This window comes from Misgurnus anguillicaudatus, chromosome 13, assembly GCF_027580225.2.
Source record: "Misgurnus anguillicaudatus chromosome 13, ASM2758022v2, whole genome shotgun sequence".
NCBI lineage: Eukaryota > Metazoa > Chordata > Actinopteri > Cypriniformes > Cobitidae > Misgurnus > Misgurnus anguillicaudatus.
This window is the reverse complement of record NC_073349.2, coordinates 23729397-23755024: the sequence shown is the minus strand read 5'-3', so window position 1 is coordinate 23755024 and position 25628 is coordinate 23729397. Positions and strand designations below refer to the sequence as shown.

At 37.2% G+C, this 25628-nt stretch overlaps 1 protein-coding gene and 1 long non-coding RNA gene across 3 annotated transcripts; one reads left to right on the top strand and one right to left on the bottom strand.

Annotated features, from left to right (window-relative positions):
* Positions 1–687: 687 nt before the first annotated feature.
* LOC129430376 (uncharacterized) lies at positions 688–24267 on the bottom strand. Its single transcript, XM_073874830.1, has 23 exons — positions 24133–24267; positions 24030–24053; positions 23725–23781; positions 23268–23321; positions 23043–23178; positions 22851–22960; positions 22724–22780; positions 22461–22596; positions 22278–22384; positions 19563–19698; positions 19377–19483; positions 5278–5349; positions 5179–5202; positions 4862–4918; positions 3359–3415; positions 3112–3247; positions 2930–3039; positions 2799–2855; positions 2535–2670; positions 2351–2457; positions 1569–1704; positions 1380–1486; positions 688–933 (listed from the first exon to the last, which is right to left on the bottom strand). Exons 1-23 carry the CDS (start codon positions 24161–24163, stop codon positions 914–916), a joined length of 1974 nt encoding a protein of 657 aa, XP_073730931.1. The 5' UTR covers positions 24164–24267; the 3' UTR covers positions 688–913.
* Positions 7007–13942, top strand: LOC141369308 (uncharacterized). 2 transcript variants are annotated; one of them, XR_012372935.1, is made up of 9 exons: positions 7007–7227; positions 7898–8440; positions 8544–8720; positions 10428–10487; positions 10624–10704; positions 10839–10892; positions 11054–11140; positions 13174–13261; positions 13419–13942. It is a non-coding gene; the product is annotated as an uncharacterized lncRNA (long non-coding RNA). The 2 variants fall into 2 exon arrangements; XR_012372936.1 differs by lacking the exon at positions 7898–8440 and having other exon boundaries at positions 7013–7227.
* Positions 24268–25628: the final 1361 nt, after the last annotated feature.

Below are 25628 nucleotides of genomic sequence, written 5' to 3'. Positions count from 1 at the left end.
GCAAATTGATGCATTTTAAGTCTTTTCTGTTACAGACTAAAAAACAATGTTAATAAAGTTATTCTTTGCTGTAAGTTGATCGATATTTCTTTTTTTGTGTTTTCTTTAAAGTTAATAAGGATACAATGTTTTGCAGATGTGTCATTTTATAGATAAATTATACTATTTAGAGTTGCGGCGGAGAGTTGGGGGGGCGCAAAATGTTTACTTCTTCCTGGGGGGGCGTGACAGAAAATAATTGAGAAGCACTGGGGGCAACTTAGGAAATGCTCCAGATAGACTTCAGTCCTGGATCCATTGATCAACCAGTCAAATTTTGAGCTTATGAACTTGAATGCAAACAACTTTGAAATGCGTCACTTGTTGAAATGATTAACAAGATAAATATTTAGAGTAAAATGTCTGTCTACATGAATGATATTAAAAAAAATTTGAAATACGTCAACAAGTAATGAAGGTCAGGTTTGTTGTACATGTTGAATGTACAGATAAATGAACGGATCACTTCAAGGCCAAAACAATATCGTCTTAATTCAAATAGGATTAAAACATGTGGAACTAAAATCACATAAACCTAAAAGGCAAATGCAGTGTAACATTTAACTATGAAGGGGAGCTTTATTGGCGATTCATCCTCCTGATTTAAGATTATTTTGGACTAGATCTACAGCATACAACATGAAACAGTTTGGATTTGAATGCAATTTATTGTACAGGCAAAGTTGGTTACATTAGCACAGAATTTGTGATTCAAGGTAATTGTGACAAACATTCACTGATTCCAGATATTAAACAACGGCAGTCTAACAATGTTTGAAGCATGCTCAAATCTCATAAAAACAGTTGAATAAATGAACCACAAGATCTTCACATCCTTGTACGATAGAGACGATTTCTGACGATGTTCACACGTCTAGGTCGGAGATGCTGGGTCTACATTGTAAAAAAACAATTTCTAACATTTGCTGGTCTTAAGCAGTAATCTGTGTGCATGGTATAAAACTGCATTAGAGAAACTTATGGGGTAAACATTTTAATGGTTGCAGATTTTAAGGGGGAAACCAGTTGCTTAACTTAAATATTTGTGAAGTGCTTACATATCAGCACTGGAAAACTCCTTTTGAAGCAATGTTGATAAAACCACCATTGTGAAAATGACGTTTTCATTAAGCAATGTTATGCAACAAAACATTTTTTTAACCTTGTGATAAACCTACAAACATCCATAGTGCAGCGACTTTTGGAATGACTTGAATAGCTACAGTACCAAAGCATTAAAGGCAAGCAGCTTACTTGGGGCTTATTGTACAGGATTTTGCATCTTTTTATATAACAATTTACACAATCTGAAGGTTAATGGAAACAACTAAATAACTTACTTGGGCCACAGCTATAAGACAAATCCAGGTATTTGTAGGTTCCTACACAGGGATCTCCAAAAACTGTGTTAGTTGCAGGAACAGAACAAGCTTTTTGTCCTTCACATCTGGCAAGACACATAATTCAAGCAAGTTTTAAAAAACAAAATCATTTTAATGTCACTTAACTTTCGTTCACACCGTACTAACCGAGTGGCCACCACACTAAGAGATGAACTCGGAGCGCACAGAACATTCGAGATCTGACCACCGGGTCGTCCAGTAGAGCAGGTTTCATTGTTTGTACGCCCATAAGTGGCAGCACACACTTTTATATACTGATGGTCTGTTGAGAAATAGCATAACAAGCGCATGCACGGGTAAGACAAAGAATAAACATTCGCCCTTATTTAATGTCCTTATACAGGAGTTATTGTATGTTCAACCTTATCAAATCGCCTACAAAAAAAACTTGTGCTCAAGCTAAATCATAGGTTTAAAAAAAAAAAAAAGTATATACACACACATGGAAATTAAGTTTTATCAAGCAAAATTGCTATTGCCATCCCATCAAGCAATAGTTTGAGATGTCTAATAGCCCTTCAAAAAAATAAGCCATACATGCAAAGAAAAAAGTTGCTTGTCAGGTTTTCCTAAACTACATATTTTAAATAAGACCCGTGCCCTGTGACTTTAACATGACTTATTGAAGAAGCCCGGAGTTAAGTATTAAGAGAACTTGGCAACGCTAAAGTGCACACAATTTTTATATTCACAAAATCATTGCATTATCACATGACGTCATCTAACACTTCACATCTTTGAGCAGACTTAAGCTACTTTCCATTAATAATAGTTAGAAACACTGCTTTCACCTCCACATTGATAAAGCAAGTATGCTTTGATAAGATTTCTGCAAAATAAGTCATCAGCAAAATAAACTTTCATAGTGGAAGTAGTTCTTTGTGAACAGAATCAAAATGTTAACTTACTGGGGTGACAAATGTAGGCCATGTTCAAGTATTTGTAAGTTCCTACACAGGGATCACCAAAAACTGCATTATTTGCAGAAACTGAACAAGTGTGCGCTCCATCACACCTATAAAGAGAATTAAAGTCATTTATAAACACAACTAAAGCCTTTTGATGGCCTAATGATGTTCATAACTTTCTTACAGATTGGTCAGCACACTTAGGGATGAACTCTGAGTGCATTGAACGTTTGAGATCTGGTTAGCCGGTCGTCCAGTAGAGCAGGTGGCACTGTATGTTCGCCCATAATTGGCAGAAAGCACTTTAATAAACATATCGTCTGGAAAAAAAGTTGAATTACTCATGAAAGTCATCCATTTCTTTTTTAAATCATCCACATGGGATTCTTAAAAGGTTTGTGACGTGGCAAAAATTCTTCAATGAATATACAGATCAATTTGAACTTACTGCAGTTGATACTGAATGTGTCTCCCTCACAAGTGGTCCGTCTTTGTATTATTGCACCTGTAGAAAGACAAACAGCCAATCATGCAGATTAAGTTACACTTATTAAAATGAAAGTGTTAATATTAACTTACCTGATGGTATACAGATGTACGACACGTCCAGATATTTGTAAGTTCCTCCACATGGATCACCGAAAACTGTGTTACTTGCAGAAATGGAACAATCTTTTTGTCCATCACATCTGTCAACACACAACATTAAAACGTTAAAAAAAAGCATGTCGTGTAACCTGTAATGTACACGCTGTCCTTACCGACTGGCCAGCACACCAAGGGATGAATCTTGAGTGCATTGAACATTTGAGATCTGGTTGGCTGGTTTTCCACTGGAGCAGGTTGCACTGTTTGTACGTCCATAATTGGCAGAAAGCACTCGAATGCGCCCCTCGTCTGTTTATAGAAAATTTACACTATGAAAATTTATGTATACGTTTTCTAAATGTGCTTAAGGTTTTAAAAACTGTTGAACTTTAAGTTTTTAACAAAATCTGGAGAACTCACCACCACAATGGAGACTTGCAGTGTCTGATTCACAGGCAATTACCTGTGATGTTAAATCTTAGAGAAAGATGGACAGCATTTAAATAGTAGTAATGCTACAGTGCATTCACAGTCAGACAGTAGTTGTGCAAATCTGCTCAAATCTATACACCTTATATAAGGTTTACAAAAATAACCCTGCTCCAAAGTTTATGTAAACCTCATTCTTAATGCTGTATCTTGTTACCTGGACAAGCAAGTGACTAAACTATCTTTCTATGGCAATAGAAGCATGGTAGCATTCAATTTTTGAAGAAACCTACACTTAACCCTGAAACCCTGTTCTTCTTCCCTTTATTACAATGACTCTTGAGCATGTGGTTTTTGACCAGCCCTCCTCCTTCACACAAAATAACCTCCTGGAAGGCAACCAGTCTGGTTTCCAGTAACCAGTCATTGAAGCCCTAAGGCAGACAAGGGAAAAACTCCAAGTCATCTGTACTAATCCTACTGGATCTATCCGTTGCTTTTGACACACTCGATCACCTCATTCTCCTTTCAACCCTCAAGGCTATGGGTGTCTCTGGCACAGCACTACTGTGGTTCAAGTTTTACCTCTCAGGTACAGTAGGCCATTTAGGGTATTCTGAAAAGGTGATGTCTCCAAAACCCCAACGTTTTTAATACCGGGGTACCTCACGGCTCAGTGCTTGGACCACTGATCTTTTCGATATACAAGACATCCCTGGGTTCTGTCATTCGGAAACATGGCTTTTCCTACCACTGTTATGCAGATGACAACTCTAAGTGTCGTTCCACCCTGAAGATCCCACGGTTTCTGCCCGCATCTAGGCATGCCCGAGGGACATCTCACACTGGTTGAAGGATCACCTTAGTCTGAGCCTAAGATTCATCACAATCTTTCCAATCAGCTATGTACTTCAACCATTACGCCTTCCAGGACAGATAGAAACCTGGAAGTGGTCATTGATGATCAGATTAGCTTCTCGGGGCATGTTGCCAACACCGCCCGGTCTTGTAGATTCATCCTCTACAACAGTGTTTCCCAACCCTGGTCCTGGGGCACCCCCTCCCAGAAAGTTTTAGATGTCTCCTTATTTAAAACACCTGATTTGACTCATCAGCCTCCTAAAATGGTAAACATGTCTCCCTAACAAGCTGATGATTCAAATCAGGTGTGTTAAACAAGGAGACATCTAAAACCCTCTGGGAGGGGGCGCCCGAGGACCAGGGCCGGGAAACACTGCTCTACAATATAGGAAAATTAGATCTTTCCAAAATAGCATGCTTCGGAAAGTCCTAGTCCAGGCTCTTGTCCTGTCAAGACTTAACTATTGCAATGCGTTACTGGCCAGACGCATTTTCAGTGCACTTATGTATTGCAGTTCGTCTGTTGCTCTAATTACTTCTTTCGTTTACCTCATTTGGAAGTCAGAAAAATGTCTGCTAAATCACGAAATGTAAATTTCATAACCATGGCAAAGACTGATACATAGAACCAACCACAGGTGAGTCGAGCAGTGTCTCCTTCACAGGTGGTGAGGTCCGTGGCTTTGACACCTACAGAGACAAACATCTATTTATACACATTTACAATCAAAGTACAACAAACCACCACCAGATCTACTAAAACCAACACAATATTCAAGAAACAAGGGAATTCAATTAGCACTTGAATACTACACAGACATAAGCAACAATACAGTATGTGTTTTAGCTCGTTCCATAAACTTTGTTTGCATTATTGTTGATTTGGATAAAAGCATGTTAAAGTAGTAATTATTAGTAGTATGTGTAATTTAAACATTCACAATCCTTACCACTTTGGCAAAGAAGCACCAACACTGAAAAAAACAAAGTATAAATGTCACTGCTCATATTTACAGGAAAGTTTTGTCTTTAAAAACATATCAACATACAGCAAATGAAGCTCAGCCTTCCTTGTTGCATGTTGACTGGGCAGATGAATGCCGCTGAATAAGACGAATGAGCTCAGCTTCACTAACACAAATATAAGCTGATAAGACTAGAAAAGGCCAATTTATGATGCTGGTCTAGATTGTTAACAGCTGTCAGGTGGTTACCATACCTGCAACTAATTAACTAGTCACCTCTGTATGGGCTGAGAGTAATTAAACCACACCCACTGATTAACATAGAATTTGCATACATGTTAACCTTTTAAATAAAGACATACTCCATGCTACCTGAAGATGGCAGTAATGCACTGTTACGTGCGGTTGCCAATAAACTGGAAAAGAAGAAGAAGAAGAAGAAATAAAGACATAAAAGTAAACATACAATGAAAACTGACCTCTACATTTTAATTTGAATTTTTCACTGTTATTGTGCGAGCATTAACAACAACAACAAAAACTGTTAATAATGTATTTGCAGTTTCTTGTTCACATTTGCCTTTTAATTTTAATATTGGCAGTCTTGCCTCGAGATTGTAGTAAAAATTAAATGTCAAATCATCAAATAAATTTCTTTTCAATTTAACATGGAATATTATCATAATTTTGGCATATATTTTGCATACATTTTCTATAATGAAATGGTAAATCTGGTTTTAATTTTCATTTATCTAATTAATTTATTTAAAATCGGCAGTAAACACCTTCAATAGAGTACATGTGTTTGTGTGGCAGTCTTGATGAACATTATTGTGGCCTACTTGAGCTCATGGAGGAATGTGCGGGTAGACCAGAAGGTGGCGGTATTTCACAACTGAAACTATAATGCTCAGTCAATGGCCGTTTCTTATCCGAAGGCTGCAGCCTCCGGAGGTCGCATTATAGGCTGCATACGTGTTTTATTGAAGTGAACTGAGCATTAAATTTGCAAGTCATACGCATAATATTCTGAATATTACAACAATTTACGATTAACTAATAATAATAGTCAACTTTATAATTGATAATATTCTGAATAAGTCTTAATGACGTAGCTGCAGCTTGAAAATGCGACCTCCGGAGCCTGCATCCAATGAGAAACGGCCAATGTACTGTGTTGGTCAATCAGCAGAAAACTAAAAAACTAAACTGAAACGGCAAAAACGATTTAAGTATTTTTGAAGACCAAAGACTGATAAAAACACAAATTTAGGCGACATAGTAATAAAAGACAGTACCTGTTATTTTCTAATTCATTTCCCTTAATTTCTTACCGATACTGTACACGAACAGCAGTTATTACAAGGATTGTAGTAAAATGCGGTGTTGCATTATGGGTAATCCGCCATATTTGCAGGATCGCGCCCTCTCCCGCTGTATTTGAGTTCATGTGTTGGAGGTTGTTTTTGTATTTTCTGTCGAGATTTTAATAAACTTCGATATGTTTGGTCAGTACTGCTCGATCAAGCAGGTCACGCGATTGTTCAGGGAGGAAACTGAACAACGGAATACGTTTTTTCAGCTTTTATTCGTGGAAAAAAACAAGGGAAGCCGGTGCAGGAGCTGACTAAAAGACGCCGGATCGCGTGGTTTGCCTCCTGCAATCAGGAGAAAAACGTTTACTTTTCAAAAAAATCCCTGCATCAGCGAGAGTGTGTTCGCTGCATTTTCAGTCATTCAGTAATTTGTGATTAATAAAAGCAGAACCACTTAAATTGTCTTGTTTTTACCCAGACAGCACGTTCAGTCTTACCGACGTCGGCAATTGGAGGGCACCAGCGGCAAAGTGTCGGTTGGGTTTTTTCCCCTGCACACAGAATAAAAGTAGGTGGGTAAACGATCGGCGCGATGAGTCTGCAGCCGGAGATCGGCAGAGGAACCGCGAGCAACCTTTATGCCGACCGCGCCTCTTTTTTTCTTCACTAGATCTACGCAGTTGTTGGTCCACATCAAGCCGGCAGTGTAAGCGCGAAGGTATGTTGATTAAATATGATTGTGGAAATGTTTTCGATAAACGGATGACAGAAATTGGCGTCGGAGGCAACGTTACATGTTTTTAGACTTGGTTTGTTGTTATAACTGTTGACTTGGGGTGCGTTTCCCAAAACCATTGTTGCTAACCTGTTGTGTTAGCAACTAGTTGGTTGGCAATGGAAAATAAGCAACATGGTTTTGGGAAACGCACCCCTGGTTAGTTATTATTAATATGTTCGCGTATTAAATATTTTTCAGTGAGTTGTTTTAGACAGTATTTTTGACGTGAGGGGATCGTTCGGTAAACAGTTAGGTAAACGGTAATAAATTGACGGACTGTCTTTTGTCTACACAAAAATGACATCTGTCATTTTATAATATGGACCCCTTACACTCTAAATGCATTTTTAATGATTTTGTCTAAGTGACATGCTTAAAATTAAAGGCAGCTCTTGTTGTGCGTTTTTATGGTAACGTTAAAAGTAGACCTGTCAATCAAAGAGCTAGTTTAGTGCACAGCCACTGTAGACAGTCAGACAAAGTGGTTATTAAGTAATAAAGTGATAGGAAGTAAGTGTTTTTGGACACACACCTATTCATAAAATAGAGCCTTTATTTAACCTTTGTAATTTAAGCAAAATAAAATGTCTTTTCTGTTTTTTTCACTCAGGTAAATACGATGAAGGCATGGCTTGGTGGCCTCCAGAACCTTTTACAGCCCACGTGATCAAATAGCTTGCGCGCGCATTTCGGCCACGGAAGTGTTGTTGTTCCCCGGTGGTTCTCTAACCTGTTAGCAACTCAGAAAGTTTATTAAAACGGTTTCCCAGCATCAAAATGTCTGGTTGTTGCGTTTGGTTGCACTAATATAATATACTAATATACGTATATATGTATCTGGCCACTTTATATTTGGCCATCTGCTAATTTCTTCTATCCACTCCACTATAGTACACGGATCTGGTAGATGTGTTGAAAAAGTTGATAAGTCAACTTTTTAAAATAACTTTGTCTGTGTTACTTCACTGCTGATTCTTACCATACTTCCGTTGCCAAACTGCGTGCACCTACGTTGCCACATCATCATTGTGTACAAAGAGTAAAAGGGTCTATAAAGACTCATACAAAATACTCCAAAGTTTTTTCAAGAGGACATCACCCAACCCATCTAAAGGATGAAAACAATACTCTTGTTGAATACTACATGAGACAAGTGAGAGTGGGGGGCTATGTTGTTCTGATGTTACTCATTGTACTTTCTATGTTCGATGTGATCAATATGAAAACTAATCTTTGTAAAAACTTTTCATTTACAGACCATCCTGACTTAGATCACCATCACCACCATCATCCCCTGCATCGTGCCCTTCATCAGACACCCAAAATGCACCACAAACATCACAGGCGAAAAAGAAGAAAACGCACAACAAACCTTCCAAAAAACCCTCCTCCCCCTTCCCTCCTACCTATGGCTGGAAACAACATAACAGTTGGCAAGTTGAATTAACTATTTTGACCTTAAAGGCTTATTTTTCTATCTTATTCACTGTATCCCCATAGTTAGATAAGTGCATACATACTCCTTTCATCTCTGTGCGTGCCGTAACTCTGTCTGATGCACCCACCGCTAGCTTAGCTTTGCACAATGACTTGAAGTAAATGGCTCCAGCTAGCATGCTGCTCCCAATAAGTGACAAAATAATGCCAACTTTTTCCTATTTATATGTTGTGATTTGTATAGTCACAACATGTACAAATAACAAGGTCATGTGAGACACAGCCATCTATTAATCCCAACATACAGGGAACTATATTCTCAGAAGGCAAAGCCCGGCTACTTGGGTGCAGTGATTTGCTAGCAGCACCTGAGAAACCCCCGGTGAGGAGCAGAGAGTTCGGTCAGAGTTGTGCAGTTACTCCCCCCAAGTGGCAAGTGCTTCGCCTTCTGAGAGTATGGTTCCCAGTGTGTGTACTGTTGAAGGATGGCTGTGTCATGGCCTTGTTGTTTGTGCACGGTGTGACTAGACAGGTCACAACACATAAATAGGAAAATGTTGCTGTTATTTTGTCACTTATTGGGAGCAGCATGCTAGCTGGAGCCATTTACTTCAAGTCTTTATGCTCAGATAGGCTAGCGGGGGCTGCGTCAGACAGAGTTACGGCACGCACAGAGATGAAGGGGTATGTATGCACTTATCTAACTGTGAATGAGCTAAAATCCCAAAAAGTCAGCGTGTTCCTTTAAGTTTCCATATGTCCATTAGAAAATTAAAGGGATAGTTCACCCAAAAATGAAAAATAATGTCATTAAGGACTCACCCTCATGTCGTTCCAAACTTGTAAGACCTCCGATGTTTTATGTTTGGTCCGAGAGCTTTCTGGCCCTACATTGGGGGTCTGTGCACGGTGTGCTGTCCATGTCCAGAAAGATAGTAGAAACATAATCAAGGTTGCCGTTTGGCATCAGTGGGTCAGTTGGAATGTGTTGAGGCATCCAAGGTACATCTTGGTCCAAAAATGACAAATTTATTCAGCATTCTCTTCCATGTCTATTGTGTAGCGCATGTGTCTGACTAAAGTCTTGTGACGCAGATGGCGTGTTATCCTCAGATATGTTTGTGAATTTTTTTCACATTTACAGCATTCGTCTCCCTCAGACTGTAAACGAAGCTCGGGCGCACAAAAAAAAGCGGGGACGCACCTAATAACACATCAGCCACGTTGTACGTCAGCTGCGTCACTGCAGTCATGTGACTTTAGTCTCGTGCGCGTTCAGAACAGAACCGGAAGAGAAGACAATGCTGAATGATGTCGTAATTTTGTTATTTTTGGACCAAAATGTATTTTCGATGCTTCAACACATTTTAACATACCCACTGATGTCAAATGGCTACTTTGATGATGTTTTTTTATTACCTCTCTGTTCCTGGACAGTGTACTGTGCGTGGATTTTCAATGGGGGGTCAGAGGGCTCTCGGACTAAATCTAAAATATCTTAAACTGTGTTTCGAAGATGAACGGAGGTCTTACCCTCATGTCGTTCCAAACTCGTGAGTCATTGATTACATTGTTTTCATTTTTGGGTGAACTCTCCCTTTAATTACATGCTCATACTTGTAATTATGCCTGATAAGAATTTGTAATCTTTGTGTTTAAACCTTTTTCGAATTTTAATCCTTGTTTTTAAATGGCCATGACAGTGACAAAAAGGAAGCAGCCTTCTCTAGCCCACCCAAGTTTCCATCAAAGGAGCAAGCCTAGTAAGACATTTTATGTGTATAATGCTGCACTTCTCATACAGCGAATATCAGATGTAGATATCTAAGGTGCAAATCTTATGGTTGATGTGCCTTTTTGATCATCTTTCTGTTGTAACCTTTTTTAATCTTCTTGAAGTGTCAGTAAGAAGAAAGCTGGCTAACCCTCCCACCCCTTGTTTAACTCCTCCAGCCCATCCCACATCATTGTAGAGTGAAGGTAAGTGTACCCTATATAGTAAAATGTACTCCACAGGTCCACAGCACATACCATAGTTTGATGTTCCAGAGATATGATTTTTGAGTTTATATTAGTAGTGTGATCAGTAAACCAAGGTTTTCTGTCTTTCCAAGAGACTGCGGTTAATATTCAGAAAGAGGCGCAGAGAACTGAAGGCTTTCCTGACTGTAAGCCATTTAAAACGCAGACAATGAAAACACTGACACATGTGTGTGTGTGTGTGTAGAAATGTGTGGCAATTACTCAGCCCACTGACATTAGTTTATCTAATTGTGATAAACTTGACTTACTGTTCACTCCAATAATTTCGTTTTTCTGTATTTTCTAGTGACACCGAATAATAACGAAGGCCTGTGTGCTTTGCAGCAGCCTCCACGTCACCCTCTTCCAGGGCTCCGTCAGAGGACTAACGATAGTAAGATATTTTACATGTAATGTATGAATCTGCACTTTTTACTCAGAACATCATACTGAGGTAGTAAAAGAATAAATTTCAGAATAATTCAATAGCAAATGAATTAGGGCAAGATTTTAAAATCAAGCTGGATCTGGGCCATTTGTGTTTTTTCCATTTAAGTGATTACATCAGTGAATGAGGACCTTCTTCGTACTGAATGTAAGTTTCCGTTAAATATGTGATGCATAGACCCTTTTACAGCCCACGTGATCAAATAGCTTGCGCGCGCATTTCGGCCACGGAAGTGTTGTTGTTCCCCAGTGGTTCTCTAACCTGTTAGCAACTCAGAAAGTTTATTAAAACGGTTTCCCAGCATCAAAATGTCTGGTTGTTGCGTTTGGTTGTACTAATATAATATACTAATATACGTATATATAAAGAGTTTGGTCCCAAATAAACGCCATTTTTGAAAAAAATGAGTTGCTGCCAGAATCAGTATTATATCAGGTAAATATTAAAAAGTAAATTCTTAATTTTAAGCAAAATCCAATATACGCCGTTTTATTCTGTCATCTTTTCTCCCTTTTTTCCCAAAATGCAATAAACGCCACTCCTCCTTTTCTACAGAAAGCCATAAATCCGCTCCACAGTTTGCAGCGCACCATTGCAATGTAAACAAACAATGGCGGCGCGTTGAGTACACGGAATACTAGTTTTCCTCATCTACTTTGTACTTCGTGATCAACAAACAAACAAAAACAAAATAATACTTTAATAGCATTGATAAACCTGTGATGGTTTTCTGTGACGGGAAAGAAACGTAAGCCATCAACATCTAATAATTTACGCAAGAGACACTCGGGAGACGGGTGCTTGTTTGCCCGGGCCGACAACATCAAGTTTCTGTCATGCAAACACATTGACCCCAGGGGATCTTATGAAAAACTTTCCATAATTTTACTCAAAGTCAACGAAAATCGAGCAGGACCAAAACATTTTACAGCTGATCGCTGTGAAACACGTTAAGCGACGATGTCAAGTATAACCGCATCAATGACAGTGTTCTTAATATCACAAAGTAAGTGTTTTGATTAATGCCATTAATGTTTATATTTTTAATTGGTGTGTACAACTAGTCAACTAAATGAATAACATGGCAAAGATGAATGCACATTTATAAAGGCTATTGATTCAATAGATTTATAGCATTTTGAATAAAAACTTGTCATGAATTTATTGCATTTTGTGGAAAAAAGAATCTGTTTTTATAATAAATCTTTGAAAATCAAGTTATGGATTTGAAATTTTTTTATGTTATTATAACCTAAAGATGCTATGTGAAAGTTTGTAACAGAAAATAGTGGTTTTCATCTTGTCACTTTCTTGGTATAGAAAACACGTTTTTAACAAAATTTGTCAAAATGGATTTATTGGGTTTTGGAACCAAACTCTTCATATGTATCTGGCCACTTTATATTTGGCCATCTGCTAACGTCTTCTATCCACTCCACTATAGTACACGGATCTGGTAGATGTCAACTTTTTAAAATAACTTTCTCTGTCTGTGTTACTTCACTGCTGATTCTTGCCATACTTCCGTTGCCAAACTGCTCGTGCATACGTTGCCACGTCACCATTGTGTACAAACAGTAAAAGGGTCCATTGGGTCTTTTACTGTTTGTACACAACTTGTGGCTGTAAGCGCACTTGAAAAGTTTGAGAGCAAAAAGCCTACATACTGTTTAGCAGTTTCACAATCTAATTTTATCATTTCATAGTGACAACCGTTAATTGGCAGCAGGAAGATGAATATGAAGGGCTGGGCTCTCCTGAACATAAGCTGTTTAGCATGCAGATCAAGAACACACTGAGACAGGCACACACACACAATACACAGCGCACACACAGCACAGTCCTACATAAAATGGGGAATGACAAAAATGACAGAAAAAGTTTTAGAACCACTGCTGTGGGGTCACTTATTTAGCTCTGTTAGTTGGACCTGGGTGATGCTGTTCTTTGTGTAACGGGACTTTTTCTGTATTTCCTAGTGCCACAAGATGATTGGCAGCAAGACACACCCAGTGATGAAGGGATGTGCTCTCCTTAAATCACAGCCTATTCATCAGGTACTCCTGAGTAAGTCCTACAATGTGTTGAAACAACATGATTTTATTTTTTGCAAAATGCTCTGACTTTTCTGAATTGTCTTTTTAGAAACCATCCACGAAGATATATAGACTTTTGTGCTGTCTTATTTTTTTCTGTTGCTTATTACATTATTACATTTTTTTAGGTGCTGTGTTAAGAAATCCTGCCTACAAAGTTCCACTGAGGCTGATATAAAGATGACTGTGAGAAACTGGCTGCGGCTGTCTGAGCAGAGACAGGAATGGGGGCGGCAAAGGCGGGACAAGCAAGCATCTTAAGTGAAATAATTGATTGGACTGATTCTGGAGTATGACTTATTCTGGAGGGAATTTCTTATTTTTGTTGCAGTTTGCTATGGGACGGTTTCAAGGACAGGGATTAGACTAGTTCTAGACTAAAATAAATGTAAGAGCTGTCCAAACTGAAAACAACTTGCACTGACATATCATAAAATACATCAGTGTCTTTTGTGATGCTTCAAAATGCACACAAGTAATGTTTTTATTAAGACATGTTATTAAAACTAGTTATATTTCAGAATTAAACTAAGGCCTAGTCCCGGTTTAAGATAATCCCTGTCCGGGAAACCACCCCAAAGTGTAATTTGTGGAGTGTTAAAATAAATGAAACTGCCTTTGCAAAAACAAAGTAAAAAAAAAATTCCAGATGCCCTTCTGTTTTGTTATTTCTCCTGGAAACTCACTGATCCATTTTTTTCTGTTAGACTGACATTTACCAGGTTGTCATATTGTGTATGAAATACACCCTACACATAACAATCACTTACTTTCAATTTAAACTTTTTTTGTCATAAAACCTGGCAACTCAAAAGGAAGCGGCTGCAGACTGCGCAGCCACGGACGGAGTCTTGCATGCAAGTGGGCTAGTTGCCTACTTCTCCACTAGCTCTTGTCAAATTGTTAGGGAAGAAATTTTATGATTAACACAACATAAACTGTTATTGAGGGTTGATTGTTGTTGATACACAATATGAAATGAGTTAGCCTGCAGGGGTCTCCAACATTGTGAGCAAGGGCTACAACAATATGTATAAAACAATCTGGAGGGCTACTTTTTTATTTATTCTACTCAAAACTTTTTTGTTTTACTTACTGATTTTATTTTATTTTACTTTTTGATATGTTTTAGTATTGTTTAATATGTTAACATACGTAAACCAAGCCAAGTTAATATAAAACATATGTATGTAATAAATAAATATTACAATTGAGACTAATAGAATGTGCTGGCACCATGGAGACCCCTGGCCTAAACAAATCAATTATATAACGGTGGGATCCTGACGCCTCGCTCCCTTTAACACTGGAACAGCTGCTTTATAAGCATGCCTTGACGTTTACAGCGATGCAGCCGAAAATCAGCTGTGTTCAATGGGAGAGCGAAGCGGATCGCGCCGCATATAGGTCATAATAATTAGGGCGGGTTTACGTTGGCTCACGGTCGGCGATCATTCTAATGCCACCATCTTCCCGATGTCTTGCCTATTAGCTACCGATCTCCATAAGACATCTCACCGAGGCACTTTATGTCGGGCAAGTACATGCGCCCCAACGTCGGTAAGAGCTAAATTGCTGTCTGGGTATGCTAACACTGTCAAACTAACTTGTAAATGTAAGTTATTGATTGATTCATTCATTCATTCATTCATTCATTCATTCATTCATTCATTCATTCATTTCTGATCACCCTAACCACATGAGTTATAAAAATAAATATTTAGACAATTTTGACGATTGTAACAAATATTTTTTATTAAATGCAACTGCTCAAACCCACTGCTTGTGACTCTTTAAATAACATAACCTGTTAGCTGAACATTTAGCATTTTGTTTGTTTTAATAACTTGGCCAAAACAGAAGTGCTATCTTATGAACATGTGTTGATTCATCGCAGAGAATGACTTACAACGGAGAATTTTTTTATAGAATCATTAAGATACGTAGGTATTAACACATTGTCAGTAAATAGCTGGTTTGTTAACCGTCATAAGACTCCAAAAGAAGATTTGTGGAGCAAAAATATTTACTCGATGACAAGAAATGCCAACCTGCAACTCGTACAGTATAAAGTTCTTCATAGATCACACCTAACAGGATGGAAATTGTTCAAAATAGGTTTCACCTAAAAATCTGCACATATTGCACACAAAATAACCCAGATACATAATGTTCATGCACTTTTGTATTGCACTCCAATTAAACAGTTCTGGGAAAGTGTGGCTAAATCATTGTCCGTCATTATTGGATGTCACATGCGAGACTTACAGCAGCAACAACCTTTAACTTTATTTTGGTGACGCTATCATCGCAAAGAAAACGATCCTCATGAACTGGAAAACAAGAAACAAAATTCATATTGCATTGTGGAAAAACCTGCTTATAGACTTGGGGCCCTATTTTAACGATCTAAGCGCATTGTCTAAAGCGCACAGCGCAACGTCTAAATGGGCGGGTCCGAATCCACTTTCGCTAATTTAATGACGGAAAAATGGTTTGTGTGCCGAACGCATGGTCGAAAAGGGTTGGTCCTATTTTTTTATGATTAATGGGAATATTTTGGGCGTAACGTGCAATAAACCAATGAGAGTCTTAGCTCTCATCCCCTTTAAAAGCCAGTCGCACTGGCGCTATGTCTAATCCCTAATTAGATGACGAACTTTGTAAACTGAAAAACTAAGCGGAGGAAGAAGATCCCCAGTTTAAGATTAATGTTAAATAATTGTGTTGTTTTTCACTTGTATTGAAATTGTTATTTTTTTCATTAAAACTTTTAAAACCCGTTTTCATTTAGTCGTGGAAGTAAAAAAGCAGGCTTTTAATTACTTTAAATGTATGGCTATCCAATATCATCAAAAAATAATTTACAAGTATGTAAGAAAAGGTTTGTACTGTAAAAATACTTTATTTGTAACAAACAGGAGATAAAGAATTTACAAACGGCTCTCCGCAAGGCTCAGCTTGTTTTTTAAGCATTACTGAAAAATGTTTCTCATCTCACCATATTCACAGGTACAGAGTTATCATATATAATAAATCCGTGAGGTAGCATTTAAAAACAGATGCATTTGTTTAAAGCAAAGCATTTATTTACTTACCAGGCTGCAGGTGCAGCAGCTCGTTGTGCCTTCTAACGTCTCATAATTAGTCCTCATTTATGTCCAAGAGACTCAATATTCAATTCTTTAATCTTTCATATTTAAAAGCGTTTTTGTGCTGCTGCGCATTCATGTATGTGTTAAGCAAACCCGTGTTGTCGTCCAGTTTAGGCGCATATTACTAATGCACTCTTTAAATATCAAAAAAACATATTGTGCCATTGACTTTAGACCAGGTTTTTGTTGGTCAATGGCGTAGTCTATTTTAGTTTAGTCAAGCGTGTGCACCAATAGGGTAAAAGAAAGCTGCAAAACTGCCTGAACATGCAAACTTGCACTTATATTTTAATTATATTTATAATTGTATGACATAAGAAATTATAGTGTGATAAGACGTCTATTCGTAGTACTATTATTTTTGTGAAATTATTTACACATTTGTCTGGAAAATGGTCTTCTGATTGGATGGGCCACAACTCAAAGTGGGCGGGCCCAGGCCCGGCCAGGCCCACCCGTAGCTTCGCCACTGGTAGTAACGTAAATGTCATGAAATACTTATCTCTGTCTTGACTTAAGTATTTGAAAAACAGTATGCGAAAAACAAAGGTGTAAAGTTTTTTTATTATTATTTACCCAAGTACATTTTTTCATCTGTACTTTTATCAGTTTTTCTCTGGCAAACTTTTTTCACTACATGCATAACACTAGCCTTCTTTTTACTTGATTGCATTTTAAAACTTGCTTTTTTACCTTTAATACAATCTTCAAGTCGAGTCAAAATACTCAAATACTAGATTTGTAACTGATTGAGTATTACAAGATATTTAATGTGAAATGTAGTGTGGAATAAAGGCTATATTATGCTTTAAATGTATTGACATAAAAGAAAACACCCTGATAAAATACAGATATTTGAAAAATGTACTTATAAAATACTTGAGTATTTTACACCTTTGGCCGAAGAGGTGAATGTCATGTAAAAAGCGGTATGGCTCTATTCAAATGTAAATACACAAGAAAAACAGTCTATAACCTTTATGTTTCAGCAGTAACAACAAACATGCGGCTTTCGTGGTCACCAAGTAACTTCCAGTAAACTCCATGAAGAATAAATAAAAGTCCTTTTGAAAGAAGTTTATTTATATAACAAGCAAAATAAACAGATTACCTAGGAAACCAAAACATGTTATTTTCGATGAGGTGTTTAAGAGTTCAGTTTCAGCAACTAGTCAGACCATTAAACAAACAGAAACCAGTAGTAAAGTTCGACCAGACGCGTAATTGCGTCACGGCATGCATGTCCAAAGAAACGGTCTATTACGCTTGTTTAACATCATCCAAGTTAATGTCAAATGCTCAACACAACATCAAACTCCTAACTCCAGGCAAAAGTTCATCAGCTTGTTTTTGTATCCTTGATGTTCACCCGGTAACATTAATCCCATTTATAATTTCAAGTCAACAGCACAATCCTGTTTGAATGTTATTGAACCCAGGTTATTTATAACTAAGTTTCTAACAATTTAATAAAAATATATTACATCATTTTTGAAATCTGCACATTTTCTTGTGTATAACACAATAGTTGTATTTTGCAAACATGCATTTTAGTGTGGGACTAGGATAACCCCTGTCCAGGAAAACTCCTCAATGTATAACCTAAAGAATTTACTGTGAGCTGCTTTGGATAAAAGTTTTTGCCAACAGGAAAATTAATCTGCAGTACAACCTTATAGTATCTTGTAATAATAAGTATAGTATATTGTAACTAACTAGTATAAACCACTAGTTAGTGCAGCATAATATTTAACTGGAGTCTGGAGGGAAGCTTTATGGATGTATCCTGCAGTTTTAGGATTATTTTCGGAGCAGAGCTACAATACACAACACTTCAGAAACAGTTTGCATTTGACTGCAATTTATTGAACGGGTTGGTTATCAGCACAGAATGAATCCCACACCAAATTCTGGATAAATCAAGAATTGCGATTCAATGTGACAAGTGTCCACTGATTTCAAATATTACACAATGTCAGTCTATAAAGATATCCAGAAGATTCCACAGGTCTCAAAATGGGATTTGGTGGATGTCTTCACTTCTAGGAGAAGCTGGGTCTACACTGTAAAACAAAAAAAGTCATAAAACATCACTTGCTATCAAGTCTTAAGCAATAACCTATAAGCACACAATACAGCATGGTATAAATGCATTAGAGAAACCAATGGAGGTAAACATTTGATCTTAATGGTTGCAGATTTTAAGGGGAGCTACTTCACTCAATTCAGTGCATTTGTAATGTGTTTTATGATAGATAGTGCGTCAAAGAGAGTTTGATAAACCACCACCATGATATGACTGTTTCCATACATGTCACTTTTGTTCTCTGGATAAGTTATTCCAAAGTGACAACAGATCTTGGTAGGTTTTTGTATATCATAAACACAAGCTAGCATTTTTAAATGGTGATGCAGGCATGTTAAGAAGCATTAATGGCAAACAAATTCCTTAGGAGCAGGAACATAGGTGGTTTTTGTAAGGCTGTAGTACACGATCACACATCTTAGAATGATATCACATACGCATATAAGGCGACTTGTAAATGAGCAACTAGTTTGTTTTAGATCCCTTTTTTAAAATTACCTTAAGACACCTCACGCAAGGATAAAAACATTCTGCGATATATAAGAGTTTGTAAAAGTGACACGTTTCCATGTGCATGTTTTCCATTTACAATTTATAGACCATTTCAAAAGATGTAAACAAGACTGGTCCAGAAACACTTCCCGTTTCAGTTTGTGACTGCATTTTACATATCTTTAAGATGTTTAACTTTTTGAATCAGTTCTATATGTTCTGTTGGATGTATTTCACCCCAATGTTTATCTAGTGTTAAAAACTGAAACAGGAAGTGCTTCTGGACCAGTGTTGTTTACGTTTTTTGAAATGGTCTATAGGTTAATGGAAACAACTATATAACGGTTACTAACTTGAGCCACAGGTGTAGGACACATCCAGGTATTTGTAGGTTCCTACACAGGGATCCCCGAAAACTACGTTAGTTGCAGGAACGGAACAAGTTTTTTGTCCATCACATCTGTCAAAACAGAAAACAATTTTAAATAATGCCAATCATTTTAATGTTGTGTAACTTGTAATGTTCACACCGTTCTTACCGATCGGCCACCACACTTAGAGATGAACTCTGAGCACAAAGAACATTTGAGATCTGACCAGCTGTTTTTCCAGTAGAGCAGGTTTCATCATCTGTACGCCCATAAGTGGCAGCACACACTTTTATATACTGCTTGTCTGTTGAGAAATAAGTGTGCAAGACAAAATGCAAATGTTTATTCCATGTCCTTTTGCAAGACTTAACCGGTTCAACCTTATCCATCATTTACAGTACTACTAATCATGTGCTCTAAAGCAAAGCCATAGGTGCGCAAGAAGTGACTAATGGGAGTATCGTTTCAAGTTTTATTAAAGGATTAGTCCATTGTCTTAAATCCAAATAACTTACTCAACACAATGTCATCCAAAATGTTGATGTCCTTCTTTGTTCAGTTGAAAAGAAACTGAGGAACACATTCCAGGATTTTTCTAATTTTAAATGGACCCCAACACTTAAGTTTTAAAGACACACGATGCAGTTATTTTACCTTAATTTAACAGCATCAACGTTATTTCGGTGGTAAAGAAAGTCATTAGGGCAAATCATCATCCCGTTGAAGCTCGGGGAGGACGCCGCTAGCAAAACCAGCAATGCAAGCTTGAGAGAACCAGCCCTGACAAATCTCACGAGAATCACAACTTGCTTTACGGCAACAACGTCACACACGTTAGGCTTGTTCGACTTCGTGCAGCGCTGCAAGAACCGACCGCCGGATGACCTCAAAGTACCGCAAGAAATTATCCCAGACTGCACTTTGACGTCATCCGGCTGTCGGTTCTTGCAGCGCTGCATGAAGTCGATCAAGCCTATACCACTGCACGCGCGAATTTGAGATGCGAGGCTAAACGATTTAAGTTAAGAAAGCGCGTTCGGAAGAGAGAATCTGACCGCGTTAGGAACCGGACAAGAGTACCACTCGGTCAGGTTTTTACTCGTTGGCGTGAGCTAAAAGACAGCACTGGATGGGATGCTGATCTGGCGATCTTGAAGGACTAGTAAGTAAATCTCTTATTTGTAAACTATGTTGTTGCACTTGTATGTAGTATGTCATGCGATTATCATGACAAGTTATCAATCTCACATAATTATCAGGACATAAATAAGCCTAGAGGTTGTAAATAGTGTAAACATGCACAATTTGCAAACTATTATGATACTATACATTATAACGACCACTGTTATGAAATAACGCAACATACACAATTAACTGTCATGGCATTTTGTAATGTTTACATTACAATAAAACACAAATTAAATGATACAGTAGACATAGACTACAGACTGTTTACTTGTGATTTAGCTGCAATCATGTAAAACTGTTATAAGCAGGCTAACGTGCATTGTTATTGTTATTTGCACTCTATACTTGAAATAAACTTCTTATCCTATTACCATCATCTGTAGTTTAGTAGACTATGCAGTAGCCTTATATTTGTATGAAATTGTGAAACATTACCTGGTTATCTTCGGAGGTGTACTAGAGTGGCAGTGGGAAATTACGACAGTTGAAAGTATTCTCTAGGGGTCGCTGTTTGACAAAAACGCAGAAAATGCATAGAGCGGCTTTAATGTGTGAAACTACACCCTAGTGTTTACAAGCGTGGAAAAAGAGGACCTTTCCGACGTTGTTGTATGTTGGATGATACCAATTAATAACAATTGATAAACTGTCTGTGTGTCAGTTTGTTGTTTAAAATGGTCTACAAATGTGCGTTTCATATATGTAACACGAGACCACACTGGCTCATCACACAGCCGGAAGAAAAGTTTGGTGTAAGTGCCTTTTTATTTTTCTTGCCAAAAAAACACAATCGTTTCGTTAGATAAGACCGTCTCATTTAGGATCAATTAGAGTCCTTTGAAACTGCAACTTTAAACTGTAAAGTGTTGGCCCATTAAAATGAGAAAAATCCTGGAATAAATTTCTCACTCGACTGAACAAAGAAAGGCAATCAACATTTTGGATGACATGGCAGCGAATAAATTATCTGGATTTTTAAAGGGATAATAAGTAGGATTTACCCCCATCTAGTGGTGAAATTGTATGTTGCATTCAAACAAATAGTGCTCTCTAGCACCTCGCTTTTCCAAATGCGTGTTGCAACTACGGTAGCCGTTATGTAATCATTTATTTAGTTCACGTGTTCTGAATGAAAACGCATTGTGGAAACACGTTGGTAGGCTAGTGCTTTTTGTCCCTCTCTGCTATTATAGTTTACCAGTATGGCGGAATGACATTGAACTGGAAAGTGCAAGTAGGCTTCCATGCAAGTTAAAAGAAATTCTAAGCTTACAAAGAAAAGTCAGATCACTGGCAGAGGTCATTTGACACCAACGAGGACATTAATGAATAAAGACATCGATTTTGATAAAACACTTAAATCCCTACTGACTGTCCCTTTAAGAAAATGGACTAATCCTTAAATAAAACTATTATCTGTTCAATATTTGGTTTTAGCTCTAAATTTACTGATTGTTTCTGGGGGGTCTTTTGAAAAATGTAGCAGATTTAGGTCTTTTGAAATAAAAGCTACTTTGCACTGACAATAGTTGGCAACACTGCAGAAATTTTACCAAAGCTTGCTTTTTGAACACCCATCAATTTGGTGGTGAAATGCAAAGACAACATCAAAATAAACTGATAGTGGAAGTAGTTATTCATTACTAGGCTAGACTAGAGTGTCTGGTGTTTATACCATAATAATAAATAACTTACTTGGGTAACAAATGTAGGACATGTTCAAGTATTTGTAAGTTCCTCCACAGGGATCACCAAAAACTGCATTATTTGCAGAAACTGAACAAGTGTGCACTCCGTCACACCTATAAATATAGAGAAAGCCATTTATAAAACACCCAAAACCTTTTGATGTTCTAATAACGTTCATAACGTTCTTACAAATTGGTCAGCACACTTAGGGATGAACTCTGGGTGCACTGAATGTTTGAGGTCTGACTAGCTGGTTTTCCAGTAGAGCAAGTTGCACTGTTTGTTCGCCCATAATTGGCAGAAAGCACTTTAATAAACATATTGTCTGTGGACAAAAAGTAGAATTTCTCAGTGATCTCAATTTCTTTGTTTTTAAACAGTCGACATGAGTTAAGGGTTTGTGATATGGCAAAGATGCATGGATATACACACACAGATCAATTGAAACTTACTACAGTTGATACTGAATGTGCCTCCCTCACAAGAAATCTGTGTCTGTTTTATTGCCCCTGTAGAGAGACAAACAGCCATTCATGCAGAAGTTAAACGCTTAAAATGAAAGTGTTGATATTAACTTACCTGATGGTATACAGATGTAGGACACATCCAGATATTTGTAAGTTCCTCCACATGGATCACCGAAAACTGAGTTACTCGCAGGAACGGAACAATCTTTTTGTCCATCACATCTGTCAACACACAACATTAAAATGCAAAACACATTCAAGGAAATGCATGTTGTGTAACCTATGAGGTTCACGCGGTTCTTACCGTCTGGCCACCAAACTTAGGGATGAACTCTGGGTGCATTGAACATTTGAGATCTGGTTGGCTGGTTTTCCGCTGGAGCAGATTGCGTTGCTTCTACGCCCATAATTGGCAGAAAGCACACTAATGCGCCCCTCGTCTGTTGATAGAGAAGCAGCATTAGTTGTGTATACTATAATTGTGCTTCAAAGGTTTATAAAACTAGATCTCAGTAAAACATTGACTCACCACAATGGAGATTGGCAGTGTCTGATTCACAGACGACTACCTTAGATGTTAAATCTGAAAAAAGAATAGCATTTAAAGAGTATAAGTGCACTACGGTGTTACACGTACTAGTTTATTTATAATGCTTGACAAGCATCCATTCACATCTGATTTTTCACAACTCCAGAATCAAGTTATTGTATAACTATAGTTTACAAATAACACTGCTCTAAAGTTTACATAAACATTTTGAATTAATCAGTCTTTACGAAGGCATCAAAACTCCCAAATCGTTCAAAATTTGCATTCATTTAGTATCAAAAGCCACTGTGAAGATGCAATACAATTCTGCAGCGACTCATTTCGCCCACAAAATAGACCAAATATTGCAGATTTGCAGTTACGGAGACAATTTAATATAATAAAATATCAAGAGCAATCATGAAACGGCAAAGACCGATTAAAACACAGAACTAACCACAGCTGAGTTGAGCAGTGCCTCCTTCACAGGTGGTGAGGTCCACGGCTATGACACCTAGACAAACAGTTATTTATACACATTTACATCAAACCAGCACAATATTCAATAAAAAAATATGCCATTTCAATCAACACTTGAATAATCCACAGACATAAGCAACAATACAGTATGCGTTTAGTTTGTTCAATAAACTGTGCGCATTGTTGTTGAAAAGTTCCTGGTAATGTTTCCTTATTTGTATCCATTTGGAAAAAAGGGTTTGCTAAATTAGTAAATGTAATTTAAACATTCACAATCCTTACCACTTTGGCAAAGCAGCGCCAACACTGAAAAACAACAAAGTATAAATGTCACTGCTCATATCTACAGGAAAGAAGTGAAGTCTTTAAAAACATATCAACATACAGAAAATGAAGCTCATCCTTCCTTGTTGCATGTTGACTGTTCAGACGAATGATGCTGAAAAAGATAAAATAATTCAGCTTAACTAACCCAAGTTTTGTAGGAACAAATGTTAGTTGACAAGACTGGAAAAGGCCAATTTATGAAGCTGGTCTAGATTGTTAACAGCTGTCAGGTGGTTACCATACCTGCAACTAATTAACTCTTCAGCTCTGTATGGGCTGAGAGTAATTAAACCACACCCACTGATTAACATAGAATTTGCATAAAGGTTAACCTTTTAAATAAAGACATAAAAGAAAACATAAAATGAAAACTGAACTCAACATATTAATTTGATTTTTTCACTGTTATTGTGTGAGCATTAACAAAAGAAAACTGTTAATAATGTATTTGAAGTTTCTTGTTCACATTTGCCTTTAATTTTAATATTGGCAGTCTTGCCTCGAGATTGTAGTAAAAATTAAATGTCAAATCATCAATTAATTTTTTTTTTTTCAATTTAACATTAAACATTATCATAATTTTGGCATATATTTTGCATACATTTTCTATAATGAAATGGTAAATCTGGTTTTAATTTTCATTTATCTAATTAATTTATTTAAAATTGGCAGTAAACACCTTCAATAGAGTAGATCTGTGTTTGTGTGGCAGTCTTGATGAACATTATTGTGGCCTACTTGAGCTCATGGAGGAATGTGCGGGTAGACCAGAAGGTGGCGGTATTTCACAACTGAAACTATAATGCTCAGTCAATGGCCGTTTCTTATCCGAAGGCTGCAGCCTCCGGAGGTCGCATTATAGGCTGCATACGTGTTTTATTGAAGTTAACTGAGCATTAGATTTGCAAGTCATCCGTAATAATTAACACTTCTACCACTCAAAGATTTAACATTAAACGTGGTGTACGTCAAGGTTGTCCAATTTCCCCCTTTTTATTTTTGTTGGTAGTTGAATTATTATCCATTGGAATTGTAAATAATAAACAAATTCAAGGTCTCCAAATTTTTGGAAAAGAAATTAAAATATCGCAATTGGCAGATGACACAACCTTATTTTTAAAGAACTTATCATCTGTCCCCAATGCTGTCTCCTTCATCAATATTTTCTCTAAGGCTTCTGGTTTAACGCTAAACTTATCCAAATGTGAAATTCTCCCTTTACATAATTTAAATGATAATGTTTTTAATAATATTCCTGTGAAACCCTCTGTCAAATACCTAGGAATTCATGTAACAAAAGATGTTAATGAAAGACAAAACTTAAACTTCTCATTTAGATTAAAAAAAGCAAAAACGGTATTTAACTGTTGGTTACAACGTGATCTTTCTGTTTATGGTCGTGTTCTTTTATCTAAAGCAGAAGGATTATCTCAGTTTGTTTATCCCTCCCTATCTTTGTATGTTAAAGACTCTTATTGTAAAGATATAAATAATTTGTTTTATTCTTTTATTTGGAAAAACAAATCTCAAAAACTAAAGAAAAGGGTGCTAACT